General features: G+C 40.7%; 1 protein-coding gene across 1 annotated transcript; it reads right to left on the reverse strand.

The window, feature by feature from the left end:
* Positions 1-5,966: 5,966 nt before the first annotated feature.
* Positions 5,967-14,827, reverse strand: LOC106581970 (T-cell surface glycoprotein CD3 zeta chain). Its single transcript, XM_014164569.2, has 7 exons — positions 14,515-14,827; positions 9,314-9,408; positions 9,067-9,111; positions 7,150-7,221; positions 7,013-7,048; positions 6,782-6,841; positions 5,967-6,506 (listed from the first exon to the last, which is right to left on the reverse strand). The coding sequence occupies exons 1-7, from the start codon at positions 14,564-14,566 to the stop codon at positions 6,408-6,410; spliced, it is 459 nt and encodes a 152-aa protein (XP_014020044.1). The 5' UTR covers positions 14,567-14,827; the 3' UTR covers positions 5,967-6,407.
* Between the last annotated feature and the right edge of the window lie 3,220 nt (positions 14,828-18,047).

Raw genomic sequence — 18,047 nt, forward strand, 5'->3', positions numbered from 1 at the left:
TCGATATCGTTCAGCTTTTTCCCGGGCTCTGAGAGCCTATGGGAGCCGTAGGACGTGTCACTTTAGAGCAAAGATCCTCAGTCTTCAATAAAAAGAGCCAAGATGAAACACAACTTCTCAGACAGGCCACTTCCTGCATGGAATCTTCTCAGGTTTTGGCCTGCCATTTGAGTTCTGTTATACTCACAGACACCATTCAAACAGTTTTAGAAACTTTAGGGTGTTTTCTATCCAAAGCCAATAATTATATGTATATTCTAGTTACTGGGCAGGAGTAGTAACCAGATTAAATCGGGTACGTTTTTTATCCGGCCGTGTCAATACTGCCCCCTAGCCCTAACAGGTTAATTGAAATGCATTCCAGGTGACTACCTCATGATGCTGGTTGAGAGAATGCCAAGAGTGTTCAAAGCTGTCATCAAGGCAAAGGGTGGCTACTTTGAAGAATCTCAAATATAAAATATATTTTGATTTGTTTAACACTTTTTTGGTTACTACATGATTCCACATGTGTTATTTCATAGTTTTGATGTCTTCACTATTGTTCTACAATGTAGAAAATAGTAGAAAATAAAGAAAAACCCTTGAATGAGTAGGTATGTCCAAAGTTTTGACTGGTACTGTATATCAATTTCTAATCGTGGTTATAAGGCTTTAAAACCGAGTAATAACAAATGGCCGATATAACGGTTATCGTTGCTTTAAGGAGTGGGGTTGACCATGTGTTCTCTCTCCGGTCCTCTCTGTCTGGTAACACTGAGTTTGTTTATATAAAAAATATATTTTGCCTGCCACCATTTTGTAAATCGTAGTCTAGGTGTGGACCGTAGACACTGATATGAAATTACTGAAATGATAACGCTTAGAGCTTTAACTGGTTTGGGGGCAGGGGGTTAGCTGTATGATCCATGGAGTTCTATGCCTGAGTGTTCTCTGACTGCTATGTCGGTTGGTGTCTATGGTTTTCATGCCAACTGGATGAAGTTGGTGTGAGGTAGATGGGGTCGTTGTCTGTTTTTGCTCTGATAGATTTTTTAATGCCGCTTTATCTACTTGTGCACAGTATCTGTACCAAAAAAACTGGATTTATGAACTGCAGTCTGCCTGTTTTAGAGAAGTTAAACATTCTGTCCCAACATTCTGTCCTATATTTTTGTAGTCTTTAGACTAGCTTACTTCAAGTTGTACCAAAAATATTTGTTGCTGTGTATTGTCAGTGTAGCTTAGCCTAGTCAAATATTTGAGTACAAGCTCTCCCTCTAGACAACAGGAGATAAAAATGCAATATTTTGATTATCACTTTCCAAAGACAAACTTATTTTTTAATTTGACTAAGGCTTTCCCTGCTCAGCTTTAAAGTGGCAGCGCAAATATCCAAATAGAAAGGGATGGGAGGAAGGGAGGTCAGGGGTATTGTCCCCCTGTATAAAGTTAATATATTTGAGTGGTGTTTAGGTTTGAATGGTAGTGGTTATATGATATCAGTGGGTGCTTGCCCTCAATACTCTTTCCTGTTTCTCTACGTTTCCCCCTATGATGATATGGCGGACTGTGTTGTGATCCTTTCTAGACTGGCGTATCTGCTTTGGCAGCAGTTTGGGCTGTAGTCAGGCATTCAGTAGTCAGGTAGGGGCTGTCCGTTTTAGTTTTTCTACCAATCCTCAGCCATGAAATAAAAAGCTTGAACCAAAGTTGTTTTCTCACTAGCTGCTGTGCCTGTGTGCTCGCGCAAGTTGCTGTTCACACGATCACTATCCTACACACTACTACTGACAAGTTGTCTTCTCTTATACCCACCTATTTGAATCCTTTTGGCATCCCCCACCTCTAACCCACTTCTAAGGAACAAGGACCTGCACGTTTTCTTCTTCTAGCTTTCTAACCACATCCTGTTAGCAGCTCTCAGGTCACGTGGTTGAAGCCCTCTCTCCTTCCTCTCATCGCTCAACTAACTTTACTATGGGGGCTCATCCACTGTCAGCACCAGTAAAGATGTTTCGGACCTGCCAAGATCCCTGACCTGTACCCAAACAACATAGCCCCTGTGCCGCCCTTATCGAGCTGCCCCTTTCGTAAACAACAACCCCACACAACAGTAGTGTTCTTCTATCGGCTCTAACATAACCAGATTAATGACTGCCTAGTGTGAAAAAGCAGAGACATCTCTCTACGCTAATACATTTTTATGTACATTTTTTTCTACCCGTGAATTACTTTGACTGAATACCTCAGCATCACTTAAACATTAGGTTCACTTTAAGAAATCTCACACCCGTAGAATATTGTAGAATGTACAAGTCAGTGGAGGCTGGTGGGAGGAGCTGTAGGAGGATGGGTTCATTGTAATGTCTGGAATGGAATCAATGGAACGGTATCAAACATATCAAAAATATGGAAACCGTGTGTTTGACTCCGTTCCATCGAATCCATTCCAGCCATTACAATGAGGCCGTCCTCCTATAGCTCCTTCCACCAGCCTCCACTGGTACAAGTACTGAATGGCTTTGCCATTTAAAAATAAACAAAAGAGTAATCGTTATCTAAAACTAGGACAAACTACTGCTATTTTCTAGTACTACTACTTATGGGGTATTTCCAGGTTTGACATGATTTTATGATCCTTGCCAAGCAAAGCGAAAGCCTTTCTCTGGGTTGATGTCTCGATGCTGCTCACTTCACTGGTTTTCTGTCCTTGAGGTCATGGCAGGCCGAATGGGACTTGTAGTCCTATTTGTAGTGCTGTTTGTAGTCACAAAGAAGTTGTGAAGCTTGGTGAACCATTGGCCACCATGGGAAGTTACTGAAATATTTATCTGAGGAACGACTAAAGGATTAGAGATAAATATATATAAATATATATACAATTTATGTAAGATATTCATATTTTATATTTGAACTAGTATGTTATCAAGACTGAATGTAATGTTTTGTCATACTTATACAAAAAAACCTTTTAAAAAAACATATTTTTATTAATGTCAAGACCAAAAACTTTGACCGCACCCCCTTGGTGCGTGATTTGCGGACACCTGTGCCCATTACATGTGTGGGTGTGGTCTCTTGAGTGAGAGAGGCTTGCTGTGGTGCTTCAATCGGACAGTCCCTGCTTGTGCAGTTGCTAGGGGAACAAACAGACTGAAGCGCCTGATCTTAATCTTTCATCATCTTTTTTTGTCTGGTTGTTTGGTTTACTATGGATTTGATTTGATGTGCTGTTTTTAACAATCATTTGAATGTTTTTTTTATTACGTATGCCTTTAATTGTTTTGTATAGCATGAGAGGGCAAGATCACTGTCTTTCTAGGTTTGACAAAAGATTAACATTGACATTTATGCCTTATTGTTATTTAGAAGACAAGCATTGTAGCATATTGTTGTTTGTGCGACAGTGTATGAGAGTAATCTAGTGAGAGAGGCTACCTCCTCGCTAGCTTTTGTGTTTAGCTAGCTCACTCAGTGCATAGTTCTTTGCTGAAAATCTGCAGTGTATTTTAGGCATAATTTGGGAGAGTGCTGTTCTGGCGCGGTTATGTTGCTCCCTATGATTTTAGGGTGACTCATACAGGTTGGAATACCTATAGAAAAGCTTTACTAATAACTGAACTCCAGCAGGTGCGTGTGTGTTCGTGTGTGTGATTGAGAGAAGGGAGTGCTGGTCGAGAGAAGGGAGTGCTGACTGCAGACCATGATGGTGCATTTGTTTTCAGTTTACAGAGAAAGATAAGATTATGATAAAAGCATTCAAGGGAAGAAGGGGATGATAATATTGAATAGGTGTTTCCTCTGAGTATAAGACTTGTGCAGTTGTGGATCTGGATCTCTCTCTGGTTCGTCTGATGCTCTAGAAGTGGATCTGTGTTGATTCATGTGGTCTACCCCCCACTGTGGTGTGTGGTGGGTGTAAAGGGAAAGTGCAGAACGGCACCAGTAAGTCTGGGGTAACTAGCTGGGTTAAGGGAGCTGTTGTATACCTCATTTTTAACTCGAGACTAAGTGAAACTTGCTTTAATCTACATTAGAAATAAAAATGTAAAGATGAATATAAAAAACCCATAAACATCAAGGTCCTGTCAGAGAAGCCTACAGGTGTCCGTTTTTAGTGTACAGTGTCAGTTGCAGCCACCGGGGGGAGACACGCACCAGTACCAGAATGTCTGCTTTTTTTTATTATTATCATTTTTTACAAGAGCATCCCCATCAGTCTCCCTAAACACACTGGCCTCTCAGACCTCAACCTCCAATTGTCTCATATTATAAGGCTGAAAGTATTATCCACATTTTTCTTTGGTTTTACCTCTGAAATATTTACCACTAGTATGTATTTGATTTACCCCTCCATTCTGTTTTCTATGATTTGACAATCCTGCCCTATTTTATTCTAATTTAGATTCTAATTGTAGATGTTGGTGTGTGTGTCTGTTCACCTGGTGGCACTCTGTCTTGCTGTGCTCTCTTTCTTTCCTGTGGGAACGTTAACCAAAGACTTCTAAAGTGATTGTATATGGACTACACCATCTCTCACCGCTCTCTGCCTCACTATCCCATGAGACACACATTCAGCTGTGCACACCTGTAAAGTCAATACACCTGTATGGCAGAGCTGTGTGTGCACCGTGGACACAGCTGGTACCTGTAGCAGTGCCTGTGGATGGGGATAGGTTGAGTGTGGATGGGCAAAGTGGGCTTCTCTGATGGACAGGTCAATTAACCAATCCCGTGGTGGCTGGGTGATGTTTGTTAATACACACTGAGGGTTGATCCTGTGCACACTGTTTATGCTCAGGACTCACTGTCTCTGTCTGTCTGTCTGTCTGAAGAACTGTTGCTAGGACACACATGTTTAAAGACTGTCACGAAAATACACTGTTTCTGCCTCTTGGGTACAGTGCGTCTGTTTGGCTCCAAGTCAGTGCATTGTAGTTGCCAGGATAGATTGTCTCTAGGATACACATTCTCTGGTTCTAGGGTACTGTTTCTGTCTCTCTGTCTCACCACTGTTTTCTTTCTTACATTCCCTCTCTCATTTCTTACTATGTTTCTCAATTCTCTCTGTTCAGCTTTGACACTATGCATCATGGTCCTTCACTCTGCATGGCCCGTGTCCGATTGGCTAAACCCTTTGACCAATGGGGTCCCAGGGAAGCTTTGTTTGATGCTTTATTCCAAGTGGGGAGTTGTAGGATCTCACAAGCATTATCCCAATGCAAAAATATCCAAATATTTAATGTTTTACAAACGCAGATACCAAAGATAACTCTGTCCTGTCACTCGCTCTCTCTCTCCCTTCCTCTCACCCTGCAGCTTGTGTATTAAGAGACAAACCCAGCACTGGCTTTAGTTCTAGCCTCAGTAATTCCAAAGCATAGATGTATATTTTGGTATATTTCTGAGAAACCTAAATGAAAAACTTCTCGTTTGTTTGGTGTATTGCTCTTTTTCTGTCACAGCATGGAACTAATTGCAGAACTGTCTTACACTTGGTAGGTTAAAGATATAGTATTTTTGTATGTTTTGGGTGTCAAATTATGTGTGTGATCATATCAGTCAACACGGCCCAAGTGACCATGGTTTAAAAATATATATATAAAAAAAAAAAAGTCAACCTGTACATATTACTTCTGTTTGTGGATTTTTGAGAAATGCATTCTGTAAAATCATTAGTAATTATTCCTCTGTAAACTAAGCTTGGGCTAAACTAAAGGAATGTGTCCACTGTATCCTCCCAGACTGTAGTCTTTCCTCTGAATAATCCCTGTCTGTCACTCTAGAACTCTGGGAGCCACGCTGTCGTTGTGACGCGCGGGTCCACCGTTCCAGTTTGGACTAAAACACTGCTCACTGTTGCCACATGGACACATGCCTCAGATCCGACTACGAAACGCCCCCCTCCAGACATGGCAGGTGGCGGCATATAGAACTGAAAGATTGTGTAGAACATTTTAAAGTATGTGAATCAGGACACATGGTAGATTTGATGCATTTGTCTGCTGTATTTTATTTGTTTATATATAAACAATATTTTACTGTAACTGTACAGTTCTCTTTAGTTGTAAACATCATTAAACCATTTTCCAAGTGTTTTAACATTGGAACGTGTACTGTGTCTTTTATTATGGTCAAAATATCAACATTACCACATACAGCCATAAAGGGCACAGAAAGCGATCGATAAACTTAACAAATGACATGATAATACACATAGATAAGACATGCACACTTTTCTGCTGATTTGTAACATGCAATAACAGGGCAGGGAGTTGAGTTCAGGAGTAGAACACTGCTATAGCCAGAAAGCAGATAACCTTCTATACTGTTATCTTCAGAGATATAAGCTGACAGATCAGTGCAGGGGAGACCTGCCAGTGGAGTAAACAGCTGCCTCCGTGCCGAGGGCTGACTGGGTCAGATCAGTTTGGAGGTGGTGGCGGGGCGGAGGGCCGGGTCTGAGTCTGTGTGTTTGCACTGAGAGGCTGGGGGACCTTGGCTTTCTTGTCCTTCTTGCGAGTCTGTGAGAAGAGAGAACCCACAGGAAGAATGTGTAGGTTAATAGCCTTCAGGAGCTATTTTACTGATTAAGTTGGACGACAACTTTTCACTTGTATTGCCCTAGTCTAGTCATGTAAGTTTTATGACACACTGATGACTATCCACACTCAAATGTACGTACCCTATAGATTTTCAATGTTCTATGTCACAACACCAGTAAATGCAGATATGTAGTTCACATGACTCAGCACAGGGGGCTGAGTCATGTGTTTTGTTCACTCCATGTGATTCTTACCCTCCCCTTGGACTCGATCACCTGGTAGGCCTCACTCCCATCATCTGTTATCTGGAGAGCCTAGAAAACAAAACACAAGTTTTATGGTATTGGTCAATGAATTAATAAAGCTCCCCTGGAATGGAAGGCTTGCAGAAGTGGATGAACCTGCATTTAGGATCACAGCGTTCTGCAACATCTCAGAATTGGAACACGGTTATAAGCCTGTGGTATATAAGGAGTAGTCCTTACCTGGTATGTGTCGCCACTAGCTTCCTGTCTGCGCTTCTAAGAGGGACAACCACAAACATGAACGCATTAACAAGACTGTGCTCAGAATTATAACATGGCCCCTCTCACACGCTAGTCATAACAGCCCTCTCACTCACCCGTCTAGTAGCTGCAGTCTGGTCAGTCCTTAGATCCTCATAGTTGTCAGCAATAGTACCCGGCAGGAGTTCCTTTACAAAAACATACAGTACCAGTCAAACTTTGGACATACCTACTCATTCCAGGGTTTTCTTTATTTTTTCTATTTTCTATATTGTAGAAAAATGGTGAAGACATCAAAACTATGAAATAACACATATGGAATCATGTAGTAACCAAAAAAGTGTTAAACAAATCAAAATATATTTTATATTTGAGATTCTTCAAAGTAGCCACCCTTTGCCTTGATGACAGCTTTGCACACTCTTGGCATTCTCTCAACCAGCTTCATGAGGTAGTCACCTGGAATGCATTTCAATTAACAGGTGTGCCTTGTTAAAAGCTAATTTGTGGAATTTCTTTCCTTCTTAATGCGTTTGAGCCAATCAGTTGTGTTGTGACATGGTAGAGGTGGAATACAAAAGTTAGACCTATTTGGTAAAAGACCAAGTCCATATTATGGCAAGAACAGCTCAAATAAGCAAAGAGAAACTACAGTCCATCATTACATTAAGACATGAAGATCAGTCAATGCGGAACATTTCAAGAACTTTGACAGTTTCTCAAGTGCAGTCGCAAAAACCAAAAAGCACTATGATGAATCTGGCTCTCATGAGGACCGCCACAGGAAAGGAAGACCCAGAGTTACCTGTGCTGCAGAGGATAAGTTCATTAGAGTTACCAGCCTCAGAAATTGCAGGCCAAATAAATGTTTCACATAGTTCAAGTAACATTTTACATTTTTACATTTTAGTCATTTAGCAGACGCTCTTATCCAGAGCGACTTACAGTAGTAACAGACACATCAACAGTTCAGAGGAGACTGCGTGAATCAGGCCTTCATGGTCGAATTGCTGCAAAGAAACCACTACTAAAGGACACCAATAACAAGGAGAGACTTGCTTGGGCTAGGAAACACAAGCAATGGACATTATAACGGTGGAAATCTGTCCTTTGGTCTGATGAGTCCAAATTTGAGATTTTTGGTTCCAACCACCGTGTCTATGTGAGACGCAGAGTAGGTGAATGGATGATCTCTGCATGTGTGGTTCCCACCGTGAAGCATGGAGGAGGAGGTGTGATGGTGCTTTGCTGGTGACACTGTCAGTGATTTATTTAGAATTCAAGGCACACTTAACCAGCATGGCTACAACAGTGATGCGCCATCCCATCTGGTTTGTACTTAGTGGACTATAATTTGTTTTTCAACAGGATAATGACGCAACACACCTCCAGGCTGTGTAAGGGCTATTTGACCAAGAAGGAGAGTGATGGAGTGCTGCATCAGATGACCTGGCCTCCACAATCATCCAACCTCAACCCAATTGAGATGGTTTGGGATGAGTTGGACCGCAGAGTGAAGGAAATCCAGCCAATAAGTGCTCAGCATATGTGGGAACTCCTTCAAGACTGTTGGAAAAGCATTCCAGGTGAAGCTGGTTGAGAGAATACTATGGGGAGAGTGTACAAAGCTGTCATCAAGGCAAAGGGTGGCTACTTTGAAGAATCTAAAATAAAAAATATATTTCGATTTTTTTTAAACGTTTTTGGTTACTACATGATTCAATGTGTTATTTCATAGTAATGATGTCTTCACTATTATTCTACAAGGTAGAAACAGTAAAAATAAAGAAAAGCCCTTGAATGAGTAGGTGCGTCCAAACTTTTGACCGGTACTGTACATTCAGAATGTCAGTACCATGTCTGTCCATGATGCCACCATACACACACACACACACACACACACACACACACACACACACACACACACACACACACACACACACACACACACACACACACACACACACACACACACACACACACACACACACACACACACACAAAAAAGGTATGGGACGTTGTAGGAAACTCACTGCATATGTGGAGTCCTCCACAGGTTCAGTTACAGACTGGCCCCACTGCAGACAGAGAGAAGAGGGGAGGGGCAGAAACAAGGAGTTGATAACACTGTTCTACATCCATTTATATGTATTCAATTGAACGATAACACGCCTCTGTAACCTGTGCACGAACTCATCCTCACTGTATACACTTAAATAACTAGTACCTCATCATTGGTAGACAATGGAAGTGGCATTACCCACCTGTATTGTGACTCACCTTCACTTTGAAGAATAGAACGGTGGTGATGATGGAGTAGAGAATCAGGACTCCGTCCAGTATGTAGCAGATGACCGGTTCATTCAATGAAGCCTCTACAGGGCACACAGAAGATGAAGAGTCTTTAAAACAAAGACAGAGCACACACACGAGCGCAGAGAAGGGGGGGGGGGGGGTATAATACAGTTGAAGTCAGAAGTTTACATACACCTTAGCCAAATACATTTAAACTCAGTTTCACAATTCCTGACATTTAATCCTCGTAAAAATTCTCTGTCTTAGGTCAGTTAGGATCACCACTTTATTTTAAGAACGTGAAATGTCAGAATAATAGTAGATCATTATTTATTTCAGGTTTTATTTCTTTCATCACATTCAAAGTGGGTCAGAAGTTTACATACACTCAATTAGTATTTGGTAGCATTGCCTTTAAATTGTTTAACTTGGGTCAAACTTTTTTGGGTAGCCTTCCACAAGCTTCCCACAATAAGTTGGGTGAATTTTGGCCCATTCCTCCTGACAGAGCCGGTGTAACTGAGTCAGGTTTGTAGGCCTCCTTGCTCGCACACACTTTTTCAGTTTTGCCCACAAATTTTCTATAGGATTGAGGTCAGTGCTTTGTGATGGCCACTACAATACCTTGACTTTGTTGTCCTTAAGCCATTTTCCCACAACTTTGGAAGTATGCTTGGGGTCATTGTCCATTTGGAAGACCCATTTGCGACCAAGCTTTAACTTCCTGACTGATGTCTTGAGATGTTGCTTCAATATATGAACATAATTGTCCCTCCTTATGATGCCATCTATTTTGTGAAATGCACCAGTCCCTCCTGCAGCAAAGCACCCCCACAACATGATGCTGCCACCCCCGTGCTTCACGGTTGGGATGGTGTTCTTTGGCTTGCAAGCATCCCCCTTTTTCCTCCAAACATAACGATGGTCATTATGGCCAAACAGTTCTATTTTTGTTTCATCAGACCAGAGGACATTTCTCCAAAAAGTACGATCTTTGTCCACATCTGCAGTTGCAAACCGTTGTCTGGCTTTTTTATGGCGGTTTTGGAGCAGTGGCTTCTTCCTTGATGAGCGGCCTTTCAGGTTATGTCGATATAGGACACATTTTACTGTGGATTTAGATACTTTTGTACCCGTTTCCTCCAACATCTTCACAAGGTCCTTTGCTGTTGTTCTGGGATTGATTTGCACTTTTCGCACCAAAGTACGTTCATCTCTAGGAGACAGAACACGTCTCCTTCCTGAGCGGTATGACGGCTGCGTGGTCCCATGGTGTTTATACTTGCGTACTATTGTTTGTACAGATGAACGTGGTGTAATATTCATATGTGTAAACATACTGAATTATAATTGGATGCATTTAACCGCTGTATCATACTGTGCTATGATTGGTTAAGACCACCCAGAGGGTTAGGTCATGGTCAGTTGATCATGGTTGGAGATAAGTGAACATGCCAGTTGTAGCTAGCTAATAAAGAGCTACGTTAAGAAATATCCTGTAGTACTACATTTTATTATTTTGTACAAAGCATGCAAAACAAGACACGTGGTACCTTCAGGTGTTTGGAAATTGCTCCCAAGGATGAACCAGACTTGTGGTGGTCTATAATGTCTTGGCTGATTTCTTTTGATTTTACCATTATGTCAAGCAAAGAGGCACTGAGTTTGAAGGTAGGCCTTGAAATACATCCACAGGTACACCTCCAATTGACTCGAATGAAGTCAATTAGCCTATAAGAAGCTTCTGAAGCCATGACATCATTTTCTGGAATTTTCTAAGCTGTTTAAAGGCACAGTCAACTTAGTGTATGTAAACTTCTGACCCACTGGATTTGTGATACAGTGAATTATAAATTAAATAATAATCCCATTGAGCTCCCATTGAAATAATCTGTCTGTAAACAATTGTTGGAAAGATTACGTGTGTCATGCACAAAGTAGATGTCCTAATCGACTTGCCAAAACTATAGTTTGTTAACAAGAAATTTGTGGAGTGATTGAAAAACTAGTTTTAATGACTTCAACCTAAGTGTATGTAAACTTCCGACTATAAGCAAACCAGCCATTGTATTGAATAGAATGTATTGAATAGAATTAGATTTTGATAGTACCGATGAATGAATCCTCACAAATGTGTTTATTTCATCAGGAATATTTGATGTGTATGACATTTTTTGGTGAAATTTGCATAAAAAACAGAATAATTGCCCATAATTCTGCACCTATGGATAGATGTTCTTTCAATTTTGATCATCATGATTTAGTGACGGCAAAGAAAATGTATTGATCTACTGGAATTTTTTTACTTTCTGTTTGTGTGCTTGGACTCAATCTTTTTGCAGGCAGTACCGTTCTTTTGATGAATGTATTTGCAATTTGCATGGTATAATATAGTTTTGATGAATGTATTTATGTTTTGAGAAGGCAACTACATTTTGAAAACAGATTTACTGTTTTGCAAAATGCCACAGAGTTGTGGGTCTTGTGGACCTTGTTTTTGAAAATCAACATTGTTCCAAAAAATGCTTGTACTCGATTGAGAAAAACTGTAAACAGGTGGATGGATACTTAACTAGAAAGGAGAATGGGGTAGTTCTGAGCACAGAGCTGTACCTATATTTACATAGGTGGAAATTGGAGACATTTTACTACACTACACTAAAGTAAGAGAAAGTCTGCATGTAATCGGAAATATAGATAAGTCTCACTGTCAGTAAAAAGGGGAAGCTCTATATCTCTCTCAATCTTTCTGTGGTTTGCCTCTACACTATGTAGTTCAGCGATTTCTAGAGAAGCTGTTGCTTGGGTAATTTTTTGCACTTATTAGTGTAAGAAAGGTGTGGGGGGAAATGCATAAGACCATTTAGCTGGGGCCAGCTGGTGATCATCTACGGAACGCCTAGCCAATATCCAATGGAACAGCGTGGCGCGAAATACAAAAACCTCAAAAATCCAATAATTTCAATTTCTCAAATATAGGACTATTTTACACCATTTTAAAGATACACTTCTCCTTAATCCAACCACATTGTCCGATATCAAAAAGGTTTTACAGCGAAAGCAAAACATTAGATTATGTTAGGAGAGTACAGAGACCAAAATAACCACACAGCCATTTTCCATTCAAGGACATGTGTCAATAAAACCCAAAACACAGCTAAATGAAGCACTAACCTTTGACGATTTTCATCAGATGACACTCCTAGGACATTATGTTACACAATACATGTATGTTTTGTTCAATCAAGTTCATATTTATATCCAAAAACAGCATTTTACATTGGCGCGTGATGTTCAGAAAATGTATTCCCACCAAAAACTTCCGGTGAATTTACAAAAATATTCATCATAAACGTTGACAAAATACATAACAATTATTTTAAGAATTATAGATACAGAACTCCGTTATGCGACCGCTGTCAGATTTTAAAATAGCTTTACGGAGAAAGCACATTTTTCAATATTCTGAGTACATAGCTCGCCATCATGGCGAGCTATTCAGACACCCGCCAAGTTCGGGGCAACCTAAACTCAGAATTAGTATTAGAAATATGCTCTTACCTTTGCTGATATTCGTCAGAATGCACTCCCGGGACTGCTACTTCCACAAGAAATGTTGTTTTTGTTTGAAATAATCCATAGTTATGTCCAAATACCTCCGTTTTGTTTGTGCGTTCAGGTCACTATCCAAAGGCTAACGCGCGAGCGCAATTCGAGACACAAAAAGTCAAAATGTTCCATTACCGTACTTAGAAGCATGTCAAACGCTGTTTAAAATCAATTTTTATGGTATTTTTAAAGTAAAATTGCGATAATATTCCAACCGGACAATAGCGTATTCATTCAAGGAGAAAAATAAAAAACAGCGAGCTCGCGGGACCGCGCATATCCAATCCCTTTGTTGCCAGGCAGACCACTCAGTAACTGAGCTCCTATACTCTGCCCAGTGACAGGAGAAGGCTCAAACCACTTTCTGAAGGCTTTAGACAGCCAATGGAAGACTTAGAAAGTGCAACGTAACACCACAGATACTGTAGTTTTGAAAGGGACTATAAAGAATAACTACAATTCTCAGATTCTCCACTTCCTGGTTGACTTGTTCTCAGGTTTTTGCCTGCCATATGAGTTCTGCTATACTCACAGACACCATTCAAACAGTTTTAGAAACTTCAGAGTGTTTTCTATCCAAATCTACTAATACTATGCATATTCTCGTTTCTGGGCAAGAGTAGTAACCCGTTTAAATCGGGTACGTTTTTTCATCCGGCCGTGAAAATACTGCCCCCTATCCATATCAGGTTATTAATTCCCACTTTTTTAAAACTCAAATACACTACAAGTTTGCATTTCCTTCTTTGCAGGAAAATTCTCAGCAACAAAATAGTAATTAAATTAAGATCCTACATCTGTACACGTATGCAGACGCAGACACACACACACACACACACTTAATTGAGGATATTGACCTGCACACGTGAATGTATGGTATGTTAGGATTACTTCATTGGAAAGATTCACTTTTTTGAGTTTTGATTTTGCATCAAGGACTTTATTTCAAATTCACTATTGAGCCCCTCTTTATTCAGAAGCAACATTGTCTCAGAATAATCACTCTCTAGTTTTCAGTTATCAAACACCAACAGGTGCTACTCTTTCGCATATGTGTATGTCTGTGACTTTGCCATTCTGGTAATGCGGAAACAAACAAGGCCACGTCTAAGCTTTCATGTTCTTCGCAGACTCTAAAAATAGATGTGTAGAAAGGTTGCCACTAAATCACAAACATGAACAAATAGGTAGGGTACAGAGCAATATATCTCCTGGAGCCTGCCTCTCTCTCCTGACCAGGGGGAGGACACTCTTCATACCCAGGACAGAGCACCTCTGGGTGGGTAAGGAAGTGAAGGCGGTGAGGGTGGGAGAGGAACGCCATCGAAGGGCTTTGGACAGAGCATATACACAGTAGCACAGGAAACGTACTATCTAGCCACACTAGAAAGCATTCAAATCCCTTTCTAACCAAACGCACAACTTTAATGTACCATTTTCCTAACCTTAGCCCTCACACATAAATTCAGAACAAACAGCTCATATACTTGCTGAACAGTTTTGATGGTATCGCCACTTCTGTGCAGTCTACCATGGCTATTTAGTGACTACCGTAATACATCTAGGTTGGCACTTACCTGCAGAAGAAAAAAACATCAGCATGACACCTGTCCTCCATGGAATGGTCATGCTTCCTCTTTTCTCTATTTCTCTACAAGGACACGGGTGATGATCCCTCTCTTTCTGTCCTGGGCTGAATGAGTGGCGCTAGCTCTAAAGGGCTCTCTTAATTTTTTTCTTTCTCTCTCTCTCTGATCACAGGAAGTGGCTGCACTGACACCAATGTATTTGCCCCCTCTTTCTCTTTCCTACATTCTCCCCATCTATCTAAGCTTCTTATTTTTACCTTCCTAAGCATATATACTTGTCTTTTTCTGTCTTAGTTTTCTCATTGTCTCTTCCTCTCTCTAACCACCACTCTTTCTCTATTTCATGCCCTTAACTCTTTCTCTTAGCATTTGTTTTTCCGTAGTGTAAGTTCAGCTCCTCAGTATCTCCATTTGTAACAGATTTCATGATTTATCAACAGACAGCCTATGAATGTAAAATCAACTTAATTTTCTAAAGGTACTGTGTGCTTCCTCCAGCTGTCGAATGAAGCAATAATAAACAAGAGGGTAAGCATTACTGTGATTATTAGCACAACTGGATTGTTAAACCTGCAAGAGCCTAAATTTGGTTGCTGTTGTTACAGCCCACAGGGTCACATCACAAAAACGTGCAATCTACCCCACCATGGCAAGGTGCCAGCTCCAGTATTGTACAAAGTGAGCAAGGATATCAAATTATCAAAACATTTCAAAGCTAAGGTACACAATAACTTGATCTCTATGGTGTACCATTGATATCAACAGGTGAGTTGATGTTTTTTTGTTGTGCTTATATAAACTCAGCAAAAAAAGAAACAGACCTTTTTCAGGACCCTGTCTTTCAAAGATAATTCGTAAAAATCCAAATAACTTCACAGATCTTCATTGTAAAGGGTTTAAACACTGTTTCCCATGCTTGTTCAATGAACCATAAACAATTAATGAACACACACCTGTGGAACGGTCGTTAAGATACTAACAGCTTACAGACGGTAGGCAATTAAGGTCAGTTATGAAAACTTAGGACACGAAAGAGGCCTTTCTACTGACTCTGAAAAACACCAAAAGAAAGATGCCCAGGGTCCCTGCTCATTTGCGTGAATGTGCCTTAGGCATGCTGCGAGGAGGCATGAGGACTGCAGATGTGGCCAGGGCAATACATTGCAATGTCCGTACTGTGAGATGCCTAAGACAGCGCTACATGGAGACAGGACGGACAGCTGATCGTCCTCGCAGTGGATGACCACGTGTAACAACACCTGCACAGGATCGGTACATCCGAACATCACACCTGCGGGACAGGTACAGGATGGCAACAACAGCTGCCCGAGTTACACCAGGAACGCACAATCCCTCCATCAGTGCTCAGACTGTCCACAATAGGCTGAGAGGCTGGACTGAGGGCTTGTAGACCTGTTGTAAGGCAGGTCCTCACCAGACATCACTGGCAACAATGTCACCTATGGGCACAAACCCACCTACGCTGGACCAGACAGGACTGGCAAAAAGTGCTCTTCACTGACGAGTCGTGGTTTTGTCTCACCAGGGGTGATGGTCGGATTTGCATTTATCGTCGAAGGAATGAGGTCTGTACTCTGGAGCGGGATCGATTTGGAGGTGGAGGGTCCGTCATCGTCTGGGGCGGTGTGTCACAGCATCATCGGACTGAACTTGTTGTCATTGCAGGCAATCTCAACACTGTGAGTTACAGGGAAGACATCCTCCTCCCTCATGTGGTACCCTTCCTGCAGGCTCATCCTGACATGACCCTCCTGCATGACAATGCCATCAGCCATACTGCTCATTCTGTGCGTGAGATCCTGCAAGACAGGAATGTCAGTGTTCTGCCATGGCCAGCGAAGAGCCTGGATCTCAATCCCATTGAGTTCTCATTGAATCCCATTGAGACCCTCCGACCTGTTGGATCGGAGGGTGGGTGCTAGGGCCAAATTTCCTAGAAATATCCGGGAACTTGCAGGTGCCATAATCTATACAGTATACATCCATATAACCACAGGGCATAAGACCAGACACTGAAATGATTCATGTCTGAAATGAGATGACAGAAACAACAGGGTTAGCAAGTTTACAGTTGCTAGCTCGCGGTAAAAACGCGAATTGGCATAACAAAGGAGTGCGTCCACAACACAGAATTGTAAGAAATATGAACTCACATTTCTGAAGGACTCATACTGGCCTTGGCTAAAACAAAGAACACGAACTAAAGGTAATCACAGGAGATGGCTGGAACTTATCACGACACCTAGCCTCATATAAATAAGAATTTGTTCTTAACTGACTTGCCTAGTTAAATAAAGGTTAAATAAAAAATTAAAATATGTATCTACTGTACCTTATACTATCTATTGCACCTTGCCTATGCCGCTCATCCATATATTTATATGTACATTTTCTTATTCCATCCCTTTAGATTTGTGTGTATTAGGTAGTCGTTGGAGAAATGTTAGATATTACAGTGCAGTGCAGGCATATTTATTTAACCTTTATTTAACTAGGCAAGTCAGTTAAGAACAAATTATTATTTATGAGGCTAGGTATCGTGATAAGTTCCAGCCATCTCCTGTGATTACCTTTAGTTCGTGTTCTTTGTTTTAGCCAAGGCCAGCATTTCGCCACACTTGCATTAACATCTGCTAACCATGTGTATGTGACCAATAAAAATTGATTTGACTTATCACGGCTTCTGTACTTTCTCTCATTACTACCTTCTCCTCAGTTAGAGATCACCCAGCATGCTCTTCTCCCGGTGGGCAAAGCTACAGCTCTCATATGAAGATAGTCTTGTACAAAGGTGTTGGTGCTGTTTCCGCTATCGGTTGAGACACATAATACTCTTGAATACTGACTGGGTGTCATGTTTTGGCTGATACATGTAATAAAATGTGAATAAAATGTCCATTTCAACTTTCATATGATACCACAAAGATGGTTGGCGGTCCACACATCAGAGAATGTTGACTTGAGTGGGAATTTCCATTGTTATACATTTAGCTGTCAATCTTTCATAGGAAACCTATTGAAATCATAGAAATATAGATAATATAATAGAGCTTCCTATTCAAGTTGACTTTCCATGTTGGTTGGACCGGCAGCCATCTTTCTGGTAGAAATAGACAGTTAAAAATCACATTTACATTTGAATGGTGTACCAGCTAAATAGCAGTGGTCTGAAAGGATAGGTCCATTCTATTAATATTTGTATTATTATTATTATTGAAATGACACCTAGCCTGTATTCGAGAGTATGCTGTGTCTCAACCGATGACTGGCATAACACAGACACATCAGATGATGTAAAATAGTGTCTAAGCTACAACATTTGTGAAAATGATAAAAATCGGAATCTATGCGTTTTAAGATAATTAACGTTAAAGGTTAAAAAATGACAATTTTATATTTAAAACATTTTCCCCCCAAGAAATCATAAAATAGTTTGACAACCCTGTTTATAGGCTTTCAAATGATATCCAACACAACCGTTTATCTTTTTCAGTAATTAA

Source organism: Salmo salar, chromosome ssa21 (genome assembly GCF_905237065.1).
Source record: "Salmo salar chromosome ssa21, Ssal_v3.1, whole genome shotgun sequence".
Classification (NCBI taxonomy): Eukaryota; Metazoa; Chordata; class Actinopteri; order Salmoniformes; family Salmonidae; genus Salmo; species Salmo salar.

Excerpts from the sequence above, each read along its gene's own strand:
- LOC106581970 (XM_014164569.2), bottom strand. The coding sequence starts at position 14,566 with ATGACCATTCCATGGAGGACAGGTGTCATGCTGATGTTTTTTTCTTCT. Across the intron at positions 7,049-7,149 it reads AGACTGCAGCTACTAGACGG|AAGCGCAGACAGGAAGCTAG; the intron begins GTGAGTGAGAGG and ends TGTCCCTCTTAG. Across the intron at positions 6,842-7,012 it reads CTAGTGGCGACACATACCAG|GCTCTCCAGATAACAGATGA; the intron begins GTAAGGACTACT and ends TTTGTTTTCTAG.